The sequence below is a fragment of the Oryza brachyantha genome, chromosome 3, assembly GCF_000231095.2.
Source record: "Oryza brachyantha chromosome 3, ObraRS2, whole genome shotgun sequence".
Taxonomy (NCBI): domain Eukaryota; kingdom Viridiplantae; phylum Streptophyta; class Magnoliopsida; order Poales; family Poaceae; genus Oryza; species Oryza brachyantha.
Genome location: NC_023165.2, coordinates 13,975,204 through 13,991,197, shown reverse-complemented (window position 1 = coordinate 13,991,197; position 15,994 = coordinate 13,975,204). Strand labels below are relative to the sequence as shown.

At 39.6% G+C, this 15,994-nt stretch overlaps 2 protein-coding genes across 2 annotated transcripts; both read right to left on the bottom strand.

Moving 5' to 3' along the window:
• Positions 1-425: 425 nt before the first annotated feature.
• LOC102711606 (ubiquinone biosynthesis protein COQ9, mitochondrial) lies at positions 426-7,115 on the bottom strand. The gene is made up of 6 exons (XM_006651422.3): positions 6,801-7,115; positions 6,575-6,682; positions 1,817-1,984; positions 1,555-1,726; positions 799-872; positions 426-709 (listed from the first exon to the last, which is right to left on the bottom strand). Exons 1-6 carry the CDS (start codon positions 7,098-7,100, stop codon positions 629-631), a joined length of 903 nt encoding a protein of 300 aa, XP_006651485.3. The 5' UTR covers positions 7,101-7,115; the 3' UTR covers positions 426-628.
• A 1,078-nt stretch (positions 7,116-8,193) lies between these two features.
• Positions 8,194-13,878, bottom strand: LOC102711335 (3beta-hydroxysteroid-dehydrogenase/decarboxylase-like). Its single transcript, XM_015835780.2, has 12 exons — positions 13,464-13,878; positions 12,066-12,155; positions 11,618-11,751; positions 11,359-11,529; positions 11,003-11,125; positions 10,850-10,929; positions 9,768-9,966; positions 9,511-9,607; positions 9,203-9,377; positions 8,924-9,080; positions 8,730-8,796; positions 8,194-8,634 (listed from the first exon to the last, which is right to left on the bottom strand). Exons 1-12 carry the CDS (start codon positions 13,723-13,725, stop codon positions 8,492-8,494), a joined length of 1,698 nt encoding a protein of 565 aa, XP_015691266.1. The 5' UTR covers positions 13,726-13,878; the 3' UTR covers positions 8,194-8,491.
• Positions 13,879-15,994: the final 2,116 nt, after the last annotated feature.

Genomic DNA, 15,994 nt, shown 5'->3' with positions numbered 1-15,994 from the left:
TCTCAATTAGAGGGAGTGTGTTCCATACCTTATTAAGAGAGGGAGTAACATGTTATAATTACATGTAACCTAGCATAGGCGAGAAAATGACTTATCAACAGCGTTGGCAATCAAAGATTATCGATATCTTGGTACGATGTAACTATATTGAATTGGGAAAAAATATCCATGATCAATGCTCTAGGGATGTAGTCATGTAGACTTAGCTAAACTTTATCAATAAATATCGTGCCTCACTTGGATCACATATCATTTGCTTCTGTATAACTGTTTTTGGCTACCGATGATGATTTCGGGCCAGTTTGGCGACACCAACCACTGGCAAAAATTTCTAATTGGAAGACGAAACCAACGACAGGAGGTACAGTTACCTAGATAACCGCATGTTGAACATTTCAGGTTCAGAGCAAAGAAAACAGCACAACTGTTGGTAGATCTAGCAACCTCATATCCGTCCGCATGTGGATCCCGACAGTATTTCATTTGAAAAACGATGCTACTATGTACAGCACTACATCGTAAGCAACCAGTTTGCTTTATTTGACTCTGAATGTGCTAAACTTCTGAATTGAAATGCGATATTGGAAACATCGAGAATGAGAATGTATCCAAGGCAGGCTCGTGCACTTCAGTTCTTGAAAACTCTGTTCAGAACACCCTGTAGGGAGCCACCCATGCCTGCTCCCACGGCTTCTGCTAGATACGCGGCCTGCACACATGATGGTTTCGGATCAGCAGGTTAGAAGGAGATGATGAGATCTAAAACAAATACAGTGCAGCTTGAGCATGATGTGGTACCTCCTGAAATGTTTTCTGAAGATCAAGAGCATCCTTGATACGGCGACTCACAAATGTCCATGTATCGCGGAAATCTAACAAGTGTCAATACAAGAGGGAACAGTCAATACGAAGTCTATAATTGATTGCCGCTTGAAGAAAATGTGAACATTATATTTTTCGTTGTGATATTCAGAGGCAGGAAATGGAAGCCATTAATTCTTTAAACAGGTTTAATGCTGTCAGTATGCTTATCTGGCTTGGGGATGATGCAACAGACACATGAGTTCCATGCGTTTTCTTTATCATTGCCTGATAATTTTTCATCCTGATTTCAGATTTTAGGTAATGAAGGGCCAGAAGGCTGGTGTTTCCGCCAAAAGAGATGAAGTGTCTTACAGAACTTTACTTACATAAATGTCTATAGAGGTCCCAGATTATTTACAGATATTCTGTTCAGTTACATACAATTCTTTGTATTTGAGATAACCAAAGGAAATTAATCAAACAATTCAGATATAAAAGACAATATGCTAAAATGTTAGCATCAAGCTCAGTTCACTATGGTTTGCTAACACAGAAAAATAACATGGTAAATTATCTTCATTGAGATTTTAGAGCCATTTGCACTTTAAACCTTTAGAGATTTTGGCAAACATTTTCGATCTTGATGATTGCCGTTAAAAGTGTTTCCAAAGGTTGCATTACTAAGTTTCGATTTTAACATTATGTAGAACAGGAAGCGGGAATTAAAGTATGGAGCTTAGTATAACAAACCTGGAGAATTATCTGTTAACATATACACCTCTGAGGTGGAGTAGATGCCACCAAGCACAGTTCGCTTCACGTACCAATCAATATCTGACCCAGCATCTCCAGCAGCATGCCAAATCTCATCAACAAGGACAGCTCTTTGCTTTAAACTTGTTGGAATGTTTGCTGGTTGGGACTGTCAAACAGAGGCATAAAGTTAATACGTGTAGGCCATCAGGTGATCCAATAAAATAAGTGCAAGAAAGAGGTTGTCAGAATGGAGTACTTGGATACTGAGAGCTTGAGGCCACTTTGATATATAAGGTCCCTGCATTTCCAACCTCATTCGGACAAGTTTGGAAAGTCTCTCACTCAGTACCAAGTTCTTCAAAAGCTCTCCCTCACCAGCATCTATGCGATCAATGAGTTGTTGAAGGCAGTCATCCATGAAAAACTGCACCAAATAAACAGAATGATCAGCACAAGCATACTGACGCTTGTTCCATAGTAGCATAATACACTGTTAACATGCGAAATATAGTAATATTTACATTTCTACCTATCATGAACTTGTCAAAATGTTTTTCAGATGGCTTTGGAACATCCCTAAACATATTTTTAGGGCAAGTAAACTAAGAGATCTCCCTAGAATTCATATCAGGTGCTTTAGTTCAATTACCTTGCATATCTGTTTAAGAGGTCATGCTATGTTCGAATGTGGGATGTAAAGATTTTAAACAAGGGAAGAAGTTGAAAGGACAGATGATGTTTAAATATCTAATGAAAAAGCTCAATTAGGTGTACAATCATCACATTTTTTGTTTTCGGCAATCAACATAAAAAATTATATAGATGAGATCAGATTGCTTTATCTACACTAATAAGTTCAAGTTTGTTCAATGCTGAGTAACAAAAACGACAAAGTTCTAATAAACAGTAAATCAAAAGAGAGGATAATTAGAACTCTGACACTCTTAGTATCAATACTTTTGTTTCTTTAATACAATTCAGTTTGAACATGAAATTTAAAGGCTCTCACAACACTCCATTGGCTACATCCACAAATTTTCAGTTATTTTTCAATTGTAGACCTCACCTTTAAACCACTAATTCCAGTTGCAGTTATGTGTTCTGTACGAGAAAACAGCAAGGGGTTCACTAGAGAAAGTCTGGAAAAAATGAACAAATCAAGGATCTCTATCTTGAATAAGCATAAAGTTGAGGTTCTGTCAATTCATGGCCAAAAATCGAAACAATTCTCAAACAGGAGACTTTCTAAGGCACCCTCATATTTCTTTTTAATTATTTCTGACTATAGATGCATTTGATAGCTGTAATTAACTTGACCCTTCTGTTTATCATAGAAACTAGTCAAAATCCTGTGGATTAACCACTTAGTCACTTAAATGTGGGTTAACTTATGGCCTTTTTCCCCTTCTTCCTGAGTTATTTCATGTTCAGTATTCAGTATCTCTCGCTCCCACATATTTTCGCACTTTTTTCCACTTCTTTGTAGCCCTCTTTCGAAGGACATCTAGTTTTTAAAATTTACAAATAGCAACCTATGTTGCCTAGGCATGCTGATACAGCAAAGAATACACAACTATTTTTTTTTCATGAGGAATATGGAGAAGACTTGGCAGGGTATTAAGATTGCAGAGAAGTTAACGAACAATCATTGGCCTAACTAAATAAAGGCAAAAGGACATAAAAAAAGGACCCTTAAACATACTACTTAATTCTCACAGAAACATTTAACAACCTGAACTCTAGCTATGCAGTCGGACTAACAAGTAACAGCCTAAGAAGTTCCACACCAACATGGCAACTGATGAGGATTCACAACTGATGACAGAAAGGAATTGTACCAAAGTTGTTATGGCAGCTGTGACAGACACCAGGTATTCAAATCACACGGTTTCATTCATTGTTAAATATACGACCAGAATTATGGGCAGTTAAAGGAAGATGCAGGGGTATCCCTATATGGTTGTTTGGATGAGTAAAATAGAAATAATTTTTAGGAAAACAACTTCAATATAGTTTACTTTTAAAATCAGTTTTAGGTCATTATTTTGTTAGTCTAGCTATATCTAAAATCCTGTCTGGGTTGGTATCAAATTTGGTGGTACAACCTATTTAGGCACACATGTGGCCCATGGCAGAATAGTGTGCCGGAGACAACTGTTTTTTACAAAAACACTGTGGATTCATTTCTGAGGAAACACGATTATCTGGTTTTGAGAAACTTGTTATTTTTCTAATTGGATGATCCTGGCACAGGAAATAAAAAAGGATTTATCTAAAACAATGTTAAGACAAACTACTATTAACAAAACCTGGGATCCAAACAACCCATGTGCATTTTGTGTTTTTTGCCATGGTGCAACAGGAAAGGCAACTGAGCCAGAGGAATAGGGTTTTGATAAGAATGAAGGGGTCCTCCTAAAAAAATTAATCCGCTATCCTCTTTAATGTTTCCCAAACTGAGCTGTTGACAATTTAAACTTAGTCATGATAACATAACTATCACGTGTATGGTGTTCAGAGTAGCAAATTTCCAGGAAAAATGCAATTACCAGGGAAACCTACATCTCTATGTACATATAACTTTCCAGTGGATGGTGTTCACGGTAGCAAATAGGACAAGATGAGATTAAAAAGTAAATGATACTCTAGCTTTATGTTTGTTGCCATTAACTTTTGGATCTACATTTAACCATTTATATCTGTACTCTTATAAAAAGGAGTAGTGGACCTAGTGATCGTGGTGGGTGGTGGTGAATCTGCCACCTACCCTACCACCAATTTCCTCCTATTTTTTGAAAGGAAAAATAACTGAGATCTATATACCAAACTACTTTTATTAACTTTACTTTAATAAGAAGCTAATGATATTTTATAATAAAATTTCATTGCAACGCATGGGCAATATGCTAGTTATAAAAAAATTACGTAATTATCATTTATTTTATTCTGATTTGTTTTATCATTGAAGTAACTTTAAATGTGACTTGTACTTTTGCATATTTGCACAAAAATTTGAAGACGAATGGTCAAACGTACATCTAAAAGTTAACGATGTCAAACATTAAAAATTGGAGGGATTAGTAACCATAACAGACTTGAATTTTTGTTTTCTTGGAATGAACTTCAAATTCGCAGCCAAAAACTCTCTGTGCCAAAGTTCCATAGATTATAAAATAAACTCTGATGTGATTTTTTTTAGATCAATTTGGTTGCACAATACATCATGAGCCCCTTCCCCCATCCTAAGAAGCTAAGACATACTATGAAATATGCAAAACCGTACATGACTAGACAACATTCACATAAACTTGAGATGAGAAGAATTCCACCATAGAAAAAAGAAATAGGAAGTTCACTTAAGTCTCCCAACTAGATTTTTAAGTTTAGATGTAGTCATTTTGGTAAAGAATAACATCAAGTTGGTCAAACGTCAACTAATATCAACTCCAATTTTATTTACTTGAACAGATTGTTGCTTTGCTTGATGCAGGATGCTGCACAAGAAACAGACAGCTAGCTACAATCCTCACCAATTTTCCTAAAGAGTAAATATGACCCATTCTAGCAAATTGGAAATACAAAAATGGTTACGAACACAGTGGAGTTAAGGAAACCACACATGATCTGTATGACCTTAAATAATATGCACAGATTACTCAGTACTTTATTTTGTCCTAACAGAGATGGCCCTATTGGATTGGTATCCACCATACTGACCATGCTACAGCATGAGACATAAATACATAATGAAAATGTCTGTGCCCACGCTTTGGGTAAAATGAGGCTAATTCAGAACAAAAATGTGAATCATAACACAATATAATAGCATTCTTGCTGAATAAATCCATGGCTTGTGCAAATGGAGGAATGGATTATACATCAATGTTGCCCGAGATTTTACCAACTAGGATGGTCATGCACTTATAGCAGTTCAATAAAATTGCCAACTTCAAATAAAATGAGAACTTCAATAGGAGATGCCAATGAAAGTCAATACCAAATGAACAATAAACATTACAAGCTGAAACTGAATTTTGGGAGAGTGGTGTTTTTTTAAAAAAAATTGTAGCTTAAGTACCAAGTTATATTTTCAAGAACAGGCACATGCAATTTGAGTGCACAGAACCCTTACCAATCAATTTTAAGTAGAAAGCAGCTACATAAGATAGCATTCATGTACATGATTGTAATCCCTGTACATTATACTTCCAAGCAAAAACAATGACACAGCATTGACATTCCTGAAATGGGACTGGCTATCAACCAAGTAAAACTTTTATTATCACCTTATTTACAGTTTAGAAGGAATTTCATAATCAAGATATGAATTGGCCTTGGACAGAATTAAGTTTCATTGAAAATCCATTCATTTCAGACATGTACCAACTTCGATAAAAATGTAAGCACATCTGAACTGAACCCACAAGCCCAGTACATGATCTTTTTTGCCAGCTCTATTATGGGTGTGAAATAATTATAATATACTATCCATCATCGTAATTATAATACTCTTGTAGATTCTAAGTACAAAGTACAAATGGTTCATGTTGGTATTAATGTACTTAAAAATATTCACCAGCAATGCTGACCACGTGTTAACATGGGATAAAACAATAGAAGACATGAATCACATCAAGAACTTGAGGCATTCACATTCATGAGCATCCATTAGATAATATGGGTTAAAAAAAATAATTAGGAGACACGAATCACATCACAAACTTGAGGTGCTCACATTCATGAGCATCCATCAATTAGGTGAGAAACCAACAATATCATACCAACGAAATGAGTGACAACATTTGTTGTGTTAACTACTGAGGTCCTGACCCAACCGATGCGTATCCAATAATTCATACCATGGGTATACTATCTCTCATCCTTACCTATACAGTCCAACGTACTAGCGTCCTAAAAGGCTAAAATATTCTTTTCTTGGAAAGAGCATTTCGAATCACCAATTGAGAAAACAAGGCAACACCAGTAGCCCCAACGTCACCGAGAGCATGGTTACCTCAACGAGCGCAGCCTCCTTCCTGGGGAAAGCACCAACGATGGCCGGCGACACGCCCACGTCCCTCGCCCCAGCGATCATGGCTGACTCGCTCCACCCCATCCTTGGCTGGGGCAGGCACAACCAAACAACCAGACGTTCAAAAAAAAAAAAGAAAAATCACTACGCAGTTAGGCAGGCGGAAATGGAAGCAGAAGCAGATCTCGAGGGAGCCAGAACCGCAGACCACGTGGAGCAGCGACGCGCGGAGCACTTTCTCCTGCTCCTCCTCGTACCCCGCGCCGCCGGTGCGGCGATGCGCTCCTCCGGCTCCAGCGTGAGACGAGGATGATGAGGCGCCCTCCGACTTGGGCAGCTCGACGGTCGGCTCCGGGGGCGGCGGCGGGAGCGGGGGCGGGGGCGGGGGCGGCGTCGCCGAGGCGTCCACGGAGAAGCGGCGGAGAGATGCGGGGGAGGAGGCGCAGGGGACGAGGCGGCGGGAAGCGGCGGCGCGGGAGAGGAGGCGGCGAGCGGCGAGCGAGGCCATCGGGGAGGAACGAGCGAGGTGCGGATGCGCGCGACCTGCTCGACGAAATGGCGAGGCGGCGGCGGACCGGAGCTTGATTCACAGGTAGCGCGGGCGAGATCGGGTCGTCCGCCGCGGGTTGGCCCACCGAGAGCGGACGGCGCAGATTCGCTCGCCGCTCAAACGAAAACCTGGGGACCCCTCGCGTGCCACGTATACCCCCTTCGTATCCCAACACGTGTCCCCGAAGAACCATCTTGCCTGACATCCGTCACCCTTTGAATCAAGGTGCTCTTTGTGCACGACGCCTCTCGTCTCGGATCACTCCTCGATGACAAGTGAATCCTATAGGCACGAGCTTATTTTTTTAGTAAGTAATACTACACGTATAATATTACAGAGGATCTTATTTGTCTGGTCATGTACGAAGTTTTGGTTGCATAGACTTTTCTTTATTCTATAAACATTTTTTATTTTCTTTAGTTTTAGGAAAATGCTATACCACACCGTACCGTTCCAACGGTACCGACTTATTAGACATAACTAATATTGAGGCAGATTAACTAATATTTGCACTATAAGAGTGATGTCTTATACTAATATTTTTATGACATGGTGATATAGAAATCATGACTAGTTTTTTGTATTTAGATTGCTTCTAGAGTATTCGTAATACAATGCACTAGTCATAATTTCTATATTCTACATGTCATTAAAAAACTAGTACAAGACACTATTCTTATAATACAAACACTACTAATTATTATGACTATAAATTAGATGAGTTTTATGAGGGTGAATCTACTCTCTAATCTTATAAAACTCTCTCATTTAATAACCCTTGTCAAGTCAATAATTTTACTGATATGACACCCTAATTTAATAACCCTTGTCAAGTCAATAATTTTACTGATATGACACCCTATTTAATGTGCATGATATTTCTATAAAACATAATAAAACATAGATTGAAACTGACCTTATTATGTCTTAGATATTACGTAGAAACTGCTGGAACATTGGAAATAGTAAAATATAGTCTTTTCTTAGGTACAACTTGTGTTAGCTCCTTCCCGCAGTTATAATTAATTCATCCTTTCCAATTCAGTATAAATGAAGGGTGACAAAGTTATTTGAGTTATCTTACTTCACAACAACATAAGTCCCAGCATAATCAAGAAAAAAATCTGATTGTTTTTATGCACCCATCCCTCGTCTCTCAATGATAAAATGCAGAAAAATAATCTGTTCGAAGAAAAAACATAATTCCCTGAAATCACATCCACCACCATATGGAAATGCCCAAAACATGAGCCTATGAACTATTTCACAACACTATAGGAACATTGGCCGAAGTTCTGGGAATAAAAAACTATCATTACTGAAATTGAAACCTCCCTAAATGATTCCACTCAATTATCTGCATGCTTCTGCCTTGAGGATTTCTGGCTCGGACCAAAATGCATGACAACCGAGCATGCATCACCCACCAAGTTATCAATGGTGTCCTCCCATTTCTCGTACGCTTTGAAGCCTAGGAAAACCATAGAAATACCTATTTTCTCCAAGGACAATGGTACATTATCAATCATGCGTTCATCCTCCATGTATTGTAGGATTTAAAAAGATAATCATGGTATTTTAAATTACCTATTTTGAATGCAGATTGCGAAGACATGGAACTAAGGATGCTCACAACCAGTAGGGAGGATACCACCTGGTAACAAGCAGCAGTTAGGACACTGAATACAGAAAAATTCGGCAGGAATAATAGAGAATGTACAACTGTGAAGGGGGTAATATAAATGCTAGTTTAGTCATGTAGAAATATGAAAGTACAGTACCTTGAGAAACAGTGGCCAATCATTTCCTCTGCATAAAGATTTTAGTACACCAACTAAAGAGTTCCATGTTGAGCTGACTGAATGAGCAATATGATGTGCCTCCACCTGTGAGATGTGAAAGTTTGATGGCTCAAGCTTCTCAACCTTGTGTCCGAACCTGCATAAGTATTAGACAACAATCACTATCTGGTAACTGAAGATGGAAAAAAGTCCTACATGGTGTTTAACCATCTGATAGCAGGTATATTCAGTAAAAAGAAAAATGACAGAAGACCATACAAATTTGAAGGCAGTATCCCATGAATGAACAAGAACAGTGCAGTTAGTGAAAAAAGCTTTGACATTGCTGTAATGAAGGTGTAACCACATGTAAATAAGTGGTAGTATATAACAGCCAATAGTAGTAGCACAGTCATTGTTTGCTTCTTGTCTTCCCAGAGAACTGTTTTTGCGACTGCCAAAAAGATCAACAGAAACTGTTATGATCTCAAGAAGGGTGTGCATGCGTAGACATCCATTACCATCTCAAGAAGGATGTGTGTGTGCACATACGAGAGAGAGAGAGAGAGAGAGAGAGAGATTCATACAATTTCCATTCCCAAGGAAAATTGAAGCTTTTGATATGCTCCTTTGATTCTGAGCTTGTAGATGAGGATATGACTCTATTGTTCTCTTCAGTCCATCCTGTATTTTAGAATAGATAAATCAAAACCCAGTGAAAATATTCAGGAAAAGAAGCAAGTATGGACTAAGAAAGTTCTTGTCAAGATTATAGGCCAAACCACCACACACACAAGCATAGCAAAAGCTATCACGATGCACATTATGGACCACAGATAAACACCTTGAGTGACACAATGGGTTCATAACCAAGCTGATCTTTTGCTCTTGAGGAGCTGAATGTTCTGTTGCAAGAGAGGAGACGGATCCTTGAAGGAGTCAGCTGAGGAACTCTCATTCCATAGCGAGAGAATGTCTTATATGTCCATTCTACCACATGAGCCACTGGCATCATAACAGAAACTGGTATTTTTATCGATGGCCTGCAATTTTTTAATGTATTAGTACAATGGAGACTGAAAGACTCATGTATGTATAAGGTGTTTCTTATGGCCCATCTTCAAACTCATTCTAAAGGGACAAGAGGCAGAACACAACAAATCTAGTCCAGCACATAGCCGGATACTACTGACAGCCGTTTGGCATCAGTAGCACATGTAGCCAGGAAATGCAGCTAATCTGAATTATGAAGTACATTGTAATGATCGTATTTCCATAACAGAAGATGTTTTCATGAAAAGGAAAAATGTCCTACAGGAAGCTAATGATAAAACCAACAGAAATCATCTCAAATGCTCCAAAGTGCAGGTTATCAAGATCTTTATTGAGCAATTTCTTAGAAAAAGGCAATTATTTGTTTAAAACATCAGGTTGCTGCAACTTCTGCAGGGTGTTCAGAGAACTAATATGTCCATGCATGATGTTGTAGCAACTCTGTTAGCAATATGGCCATCCAATAAGATAGTCTAGTCATTCAATTTTTAGATTGCATGTACGTAGGAGAGGGGGGGGGGGGGGGGGCACAACCTACTAAACGACCTGACTTCAAATGAATTATATCATCGTAGCAAACTGATTGTTTTGGAAAAAATAATCTCTAAAACTACAAAGAGCAATTCATTGAATATCCATAATGAACTATTTTATGGAGGAAGAAGCATTTGAAATTTGAGATAGAAGTGAATGTTATCCATGTCATCCATCTATTCCATCATAAATTTTGCAGGTGACATCAGAAAATTACTCCAAGTGAAGTCAACATGAAGTGAGACTATTAGCTAGAGTAGTCAGCTGAGATAACAGAAACTATCAACAATGATCTACATAACTTAAATCTAAAACTATAAGCAGATAGAAAATCAATACCTTTCATATCCGAGTCCTTCCAAAATCAATGACATGAACTCCCAGAATTTGATAGGCTCCATATTTGTTATGAAATAGGTCTGGAACAAAAACAAATGATAATGTCATAGAAATCCTAAATCTTAAAACGTGAAATGTAAAACAAGAATATACTTTTCCAGCCGCTCTCTTAGCACCATCTTCAGAAGATAGAGTTTTCTCTGCACAAACATGGCCATAGGCCACATTCTCCACATAGGTGAAATCATAGCAGTTGTTTCCATCACCAATAATGTACTGCCAATTGGAATATAAGCAATGGCTTTCAGAAAAATGCCGGAAATACATTTGCAGAAAGTGTTTTTAGAACAAGCATAAAGAAATTAATTGAAGTGTCAATTTTGTTTGATATTAAAATAGCATTACGATCCTATAATGTCGACATTATCCATATCAACATGACTATGATTATATGAACAACGAGACAAAACTTAGCATACAAAAGCATACACAAATGTAGCCAGTCTTACCTTAGACTTTCCTGCCCTTGCAGCAGCAGCCAAAGAAGGAACCAGTAGCTTATCACCAGGGCCAAAAATGCTACTTGGGCGTATACAACAAGTAAGAAGTGCATCCCTGCCATTAGCTCTCATCACCAATTTTTCTGCATCTGCTTTTGTTTCTGAATACGAATCATTAAACTGGAGTAAGAAAAATTCTTGTTAGGAAATATAGGGATAAAGAAGAACCAAAGACAAATCAAAATAATGTAACTCATAAAGAGAAGACCTTGTCTGGGTAAGGCATTGATTCATCCGCATCAAAGATTCCATGAATTCCATCAAACACTACACTTGGTGAACTAGTGTAGATAAGTCTCTTCACCTTGCAATGTATACATGCATCAATGACATTCTTTGTTCCTGTGAAATGCATTATATAAGGTCATCAAATAGACAAACTTCACTGCAGTACTATATGGCGTTCAACATAATTGGAAAAATAAACCAAAACTAATCCTACGAATGTTATAAAAATCAAGGATTTGCCACTCCATGTCTCACTACCATGTCTATCCTGGTCCCACATGTCAGTGTCACATGACTAACAACTGTTGGCAGTGGCAAATCCCCCATGCTATTGCTACGCATCAATGTGATACATCACATAAACAACAATCAGTACAATGATTAATTAAGAACCAAAGCTGCATAGCATAGAAGTCAGGAGTAACAACCATCAACATTAACTGAATAATGAAGGTGGAAGTTGTTGATAGATGAATCTGGTGCAGCCATGTGGAAAACAACTTCAGCCCCATCAAAAGCTGCATATAAAGATCAAAGACATAAAACAGTTATATTGAGTACTGAAGTAACACTAACAGCATCATTTAGCAATGCTTAGATCTGCCTTATGAAAACAATAACATCAGTTATTGTTATACTCTAAGTCTAATAATAAACAAGAACAATCATGGGTGATAAAAGAAGTATTTTGGAGACCATGTTAATGTCCAAAACATCAAATTCTTAGTGACCAGAGGGTAACATAAAGAAGACAAGGATCAGGATGACAGCATATACAGTACTTTGGAAACTGCAGAAAACTAACAAACTAGATAATGACTGCAAGTAACACAAGATCTGAGCATGCAAATCAAAGAACAAGAGACAGGGGTCCCTAACACAGCTTATTCCCCCCCCCCCCCCCCGAACATGAGGGATAATATGAAAGTATTATTATGATTATTTTTGCAATTTCACATCAACAAATGTCATCTGAACATGCCCTCTAGGACCACCATGATTCTAACATATTAAGAAACACTATGTTTGCAGATGAAATAGCATAGTCTTGGCGCTGTTTGTGGCTGGTGTGCTTTCCCGAGTTGCGCTTATTTTTTTAGTTGCTGTGGAAATGAAAACTTATAATGTTTGTACCTTGTTTTACATTTCAATTTGGAGTCAAATAAAATAGTAATCTAGCTGTCATGTCTCTCCCTAATTTCATATTTTTAGAACACAACACAAATTACTGTTTGCAGCATAGACTAATTTTGTAGAAGTTGCACCAAAAGAGATTAACATACTTCACCCAGAATGCCAACAGAGCTTTAATTGCAGGTTTTGCATCTAGAATTCATATCAGGACTCAGGAGAAGACCCTCACTCGAACAACTATTTAGTTTGATTGGATCAATGTGCCATGATGACAAATACATGCTCAAGCTAATAGTAACATGTATGGCAACTATGAGATTAACACCATACACATATCAAAACAAGTATAAAACTAGGATAAGTCCAAGCCTACCCAACATATCGAACTGAAGTGAATTTTCGATAGGCGAGAAATTTGATTAATAAACTTGGACGTTAACTCCAAATTTAAGGTTAACAATTCAAATTTTGGTTTATAAGCATAAGCAAAGAGTTAAATTTAAGGTTAACAATTCAAATTTTGGTTTATAAGCATAAGCAAAAGCTATGGCCGATACGCCTATCTCACCACGCCGCACTCTGCAACATTGTATTCCGCATTTCTGCCTCGCTCGTACGAGTCAAACACAGCAGCACCCTACCCGCCGGGGCAGCGATCTGGGAAAAGCGAAACGGGAGACGAGACGACGCACCTCTGGCGACCTGGCCCTTGTCGCGGAGGTCCGCGGAGGCGTAGGCGGCCCTGCCCTCGCGGAGGGCGGCGCCGAGGACCCCCTCCTCCTCGTCGCGGTCGAGCGCGATGGCCGGGGGCAGGTCGGCCACGCGCACCCGCCACTCGCCGGAGCGGAGCAGCATGGCCACCAGGTGCCTCGCCGCGAAGCCGCGGCCGCCGGTCACCACGCACCATCTCCCGCCGCCGCCTCCTCCTCCTCCCGCCGGCGCCGCCGCCTCCATCTCTCCTCCTCCCGCCGCCGTCGATAGATTCGAGGCGGACCACACACACTGTGCACGGTTTATCAGAGAGCACGCCGGCGGCTTTGGTCGCGATCTCCGATCTGTGGCTTTTGCGGCAGTCCAGTGGGCCCGTGCGGGTGTAGCGCCACGTTGTGCGTGGCTTGACGACCAACAACGAGGAACGAATCTCTATTTTTATTTAGGAAAAATCGGATCTATACCATCCAAAGTTGCTGATTTTGGTTGCGTGGCACCAAAAATTCGCATTTCACTTTAGGTGCGTTTGATTAACGGACCAGGTTGAATGGACATGGCGGTACATGTTTTATTGGATATGATAAGTTGTTTGGTTAGGTGGATGAGTCATTTTTTTATTTGGTTGAACGTATAAGGGTCGGTGGAATAAAAATAATAAATTATTAATCTAAAACAAAATATTCTTATGATCAATAATCCTACAATAATTGATGCTAATTAACAACAAAGTATATTAACTATTCATAATTAACACTAATCTTAAAATGATAACCATTAATAAACAATAAACTATACTAATTATCACTAATTATTGCTAATGATCATGGTTATCGAGGGTGGATGGTTTCATCCAACCAAATTGGCCGGATTCATCCATCCAACATATTTAAGAAATATTTCTTGGATGGCCACTATACCTACCTCTTATCCACGAACCAAAAATTGTCAAAAACCCCGCGGCTATATCAGATCCAATCATATCCATAGAACCAAAAGCAACTTTTATTAGCATCCAAAATCTCTCTCCATTTCTGTATCGAGCGATTCCACCAAACTTAGCCATTCTTCGTTTTATTCTAATGGAATTAACTCGCGGTGGAGGCAGAGGCGACAGGCCGTAGTTCGAGCGCCCGTGCGCCGCGCCGCAGGCACTGCCGTCTTTCCCCTCGCCCCCTCACCCTTTTCCCCTCGAGCCAGCCACGCGGAGTTCATCTACCCCTTTGGCGACTCACTCCGATGACTTCGGTCGTCGGCGGCGGGGATGGGGGTCTAGGTTAGTCGGGTAGATCTCATAGTAGGGTAAATCCTTTTGCTTGTTTGTGTTTTTCTTTCTCTGTGCAGCTCAAGAGATCGCCAGCATTACGTCCTCTTGTCTCGGTGCAAAACTATGGTTGTTGATCTTCCGTGGTGGCAGTTCCAAATTTTCCCATGGCGTCTTTAACTGGATGTGCTGCAGGTTTGCGTTTTAGCGAGTTGTGTTGGTCTTCACCTTCATCTCCGGTGATCCATCCGCAAGAACGTCGACCTTCTTTGTCAATGCAGATGGATCTTTAGGGAGTGGCTGAACTTTCTTATTGCAGTTAATGAAACCTCAACCTCCATCGGAGGCCCCTTTTGGGTTTGCTTCTTGGCGTTCATCTACAGCTTCTTGTGGTCTTCAAATCACTGTCGTCGTCGCCATAGGTGTCTTTGTCTACGCGGAGAAGCAATGAAGGGCCTGATTACTTTTTTTTTGGATCTTCTAAAATCCTTCGTTGCAAAAGTCCTGAGCTTAGGTTGATTTGACCATCTTCAAGTGCCCTCTTTTCAAAATTAGTGGCACATGCAGTTCAATCCTCAGTGTCGAGGACTACTCATGACATGCGTACTTTTCTTTACTAAATAAAGTGCATGAGTTCAAAAAAAACTAGCCATGCAAATAGACCATCTTACCCTCCATTAACCAAATTTAACAAGCAATGCAAATTACTTCTCACCAATCATCCTAACCGGCCACACATTGTTGTTCCTTCTCGTAGTGACCTTATCCCAGTTGTGTGCCCTGTCTTCCGTCGGAGTAATCGCCACCACGGTCACGGCAGTCGTACATCACCGGTGGTAATTTCTCGTTTGTCTAGTCAGCTGCTTCACCCCATCGTCAGTAGGCGCCTACCTCAGCGCTACCACATCCATCGCCGGAGCTTGTGTAGGGTTTCACCCTGCTATTTCGCTCATCCGTTGCCAGAGAACGACGACTCATCCCGCAGCATGTCACGCCCGGAGTTTCATCCCAAGCCTAAATTGTAAAAAGGAATCCGTAAATAACAATTGGCTTACTTAACTCAGGAAAAATCCCTCTAAAAGGAATTAATTCACTTAAATCGAGGCTCGCAAATCGACTAACAGGATTTAAATTTAAACTGCAGAAGTATAAAATTTGGCCAAACAAATTAATTTAAAACTCGGCAAAAGTGGGGTTTTCCTTTTTCCCTCCTTTTTCCTTTTTTTTTCCCTTCCTTCTCAAATTGGGCCG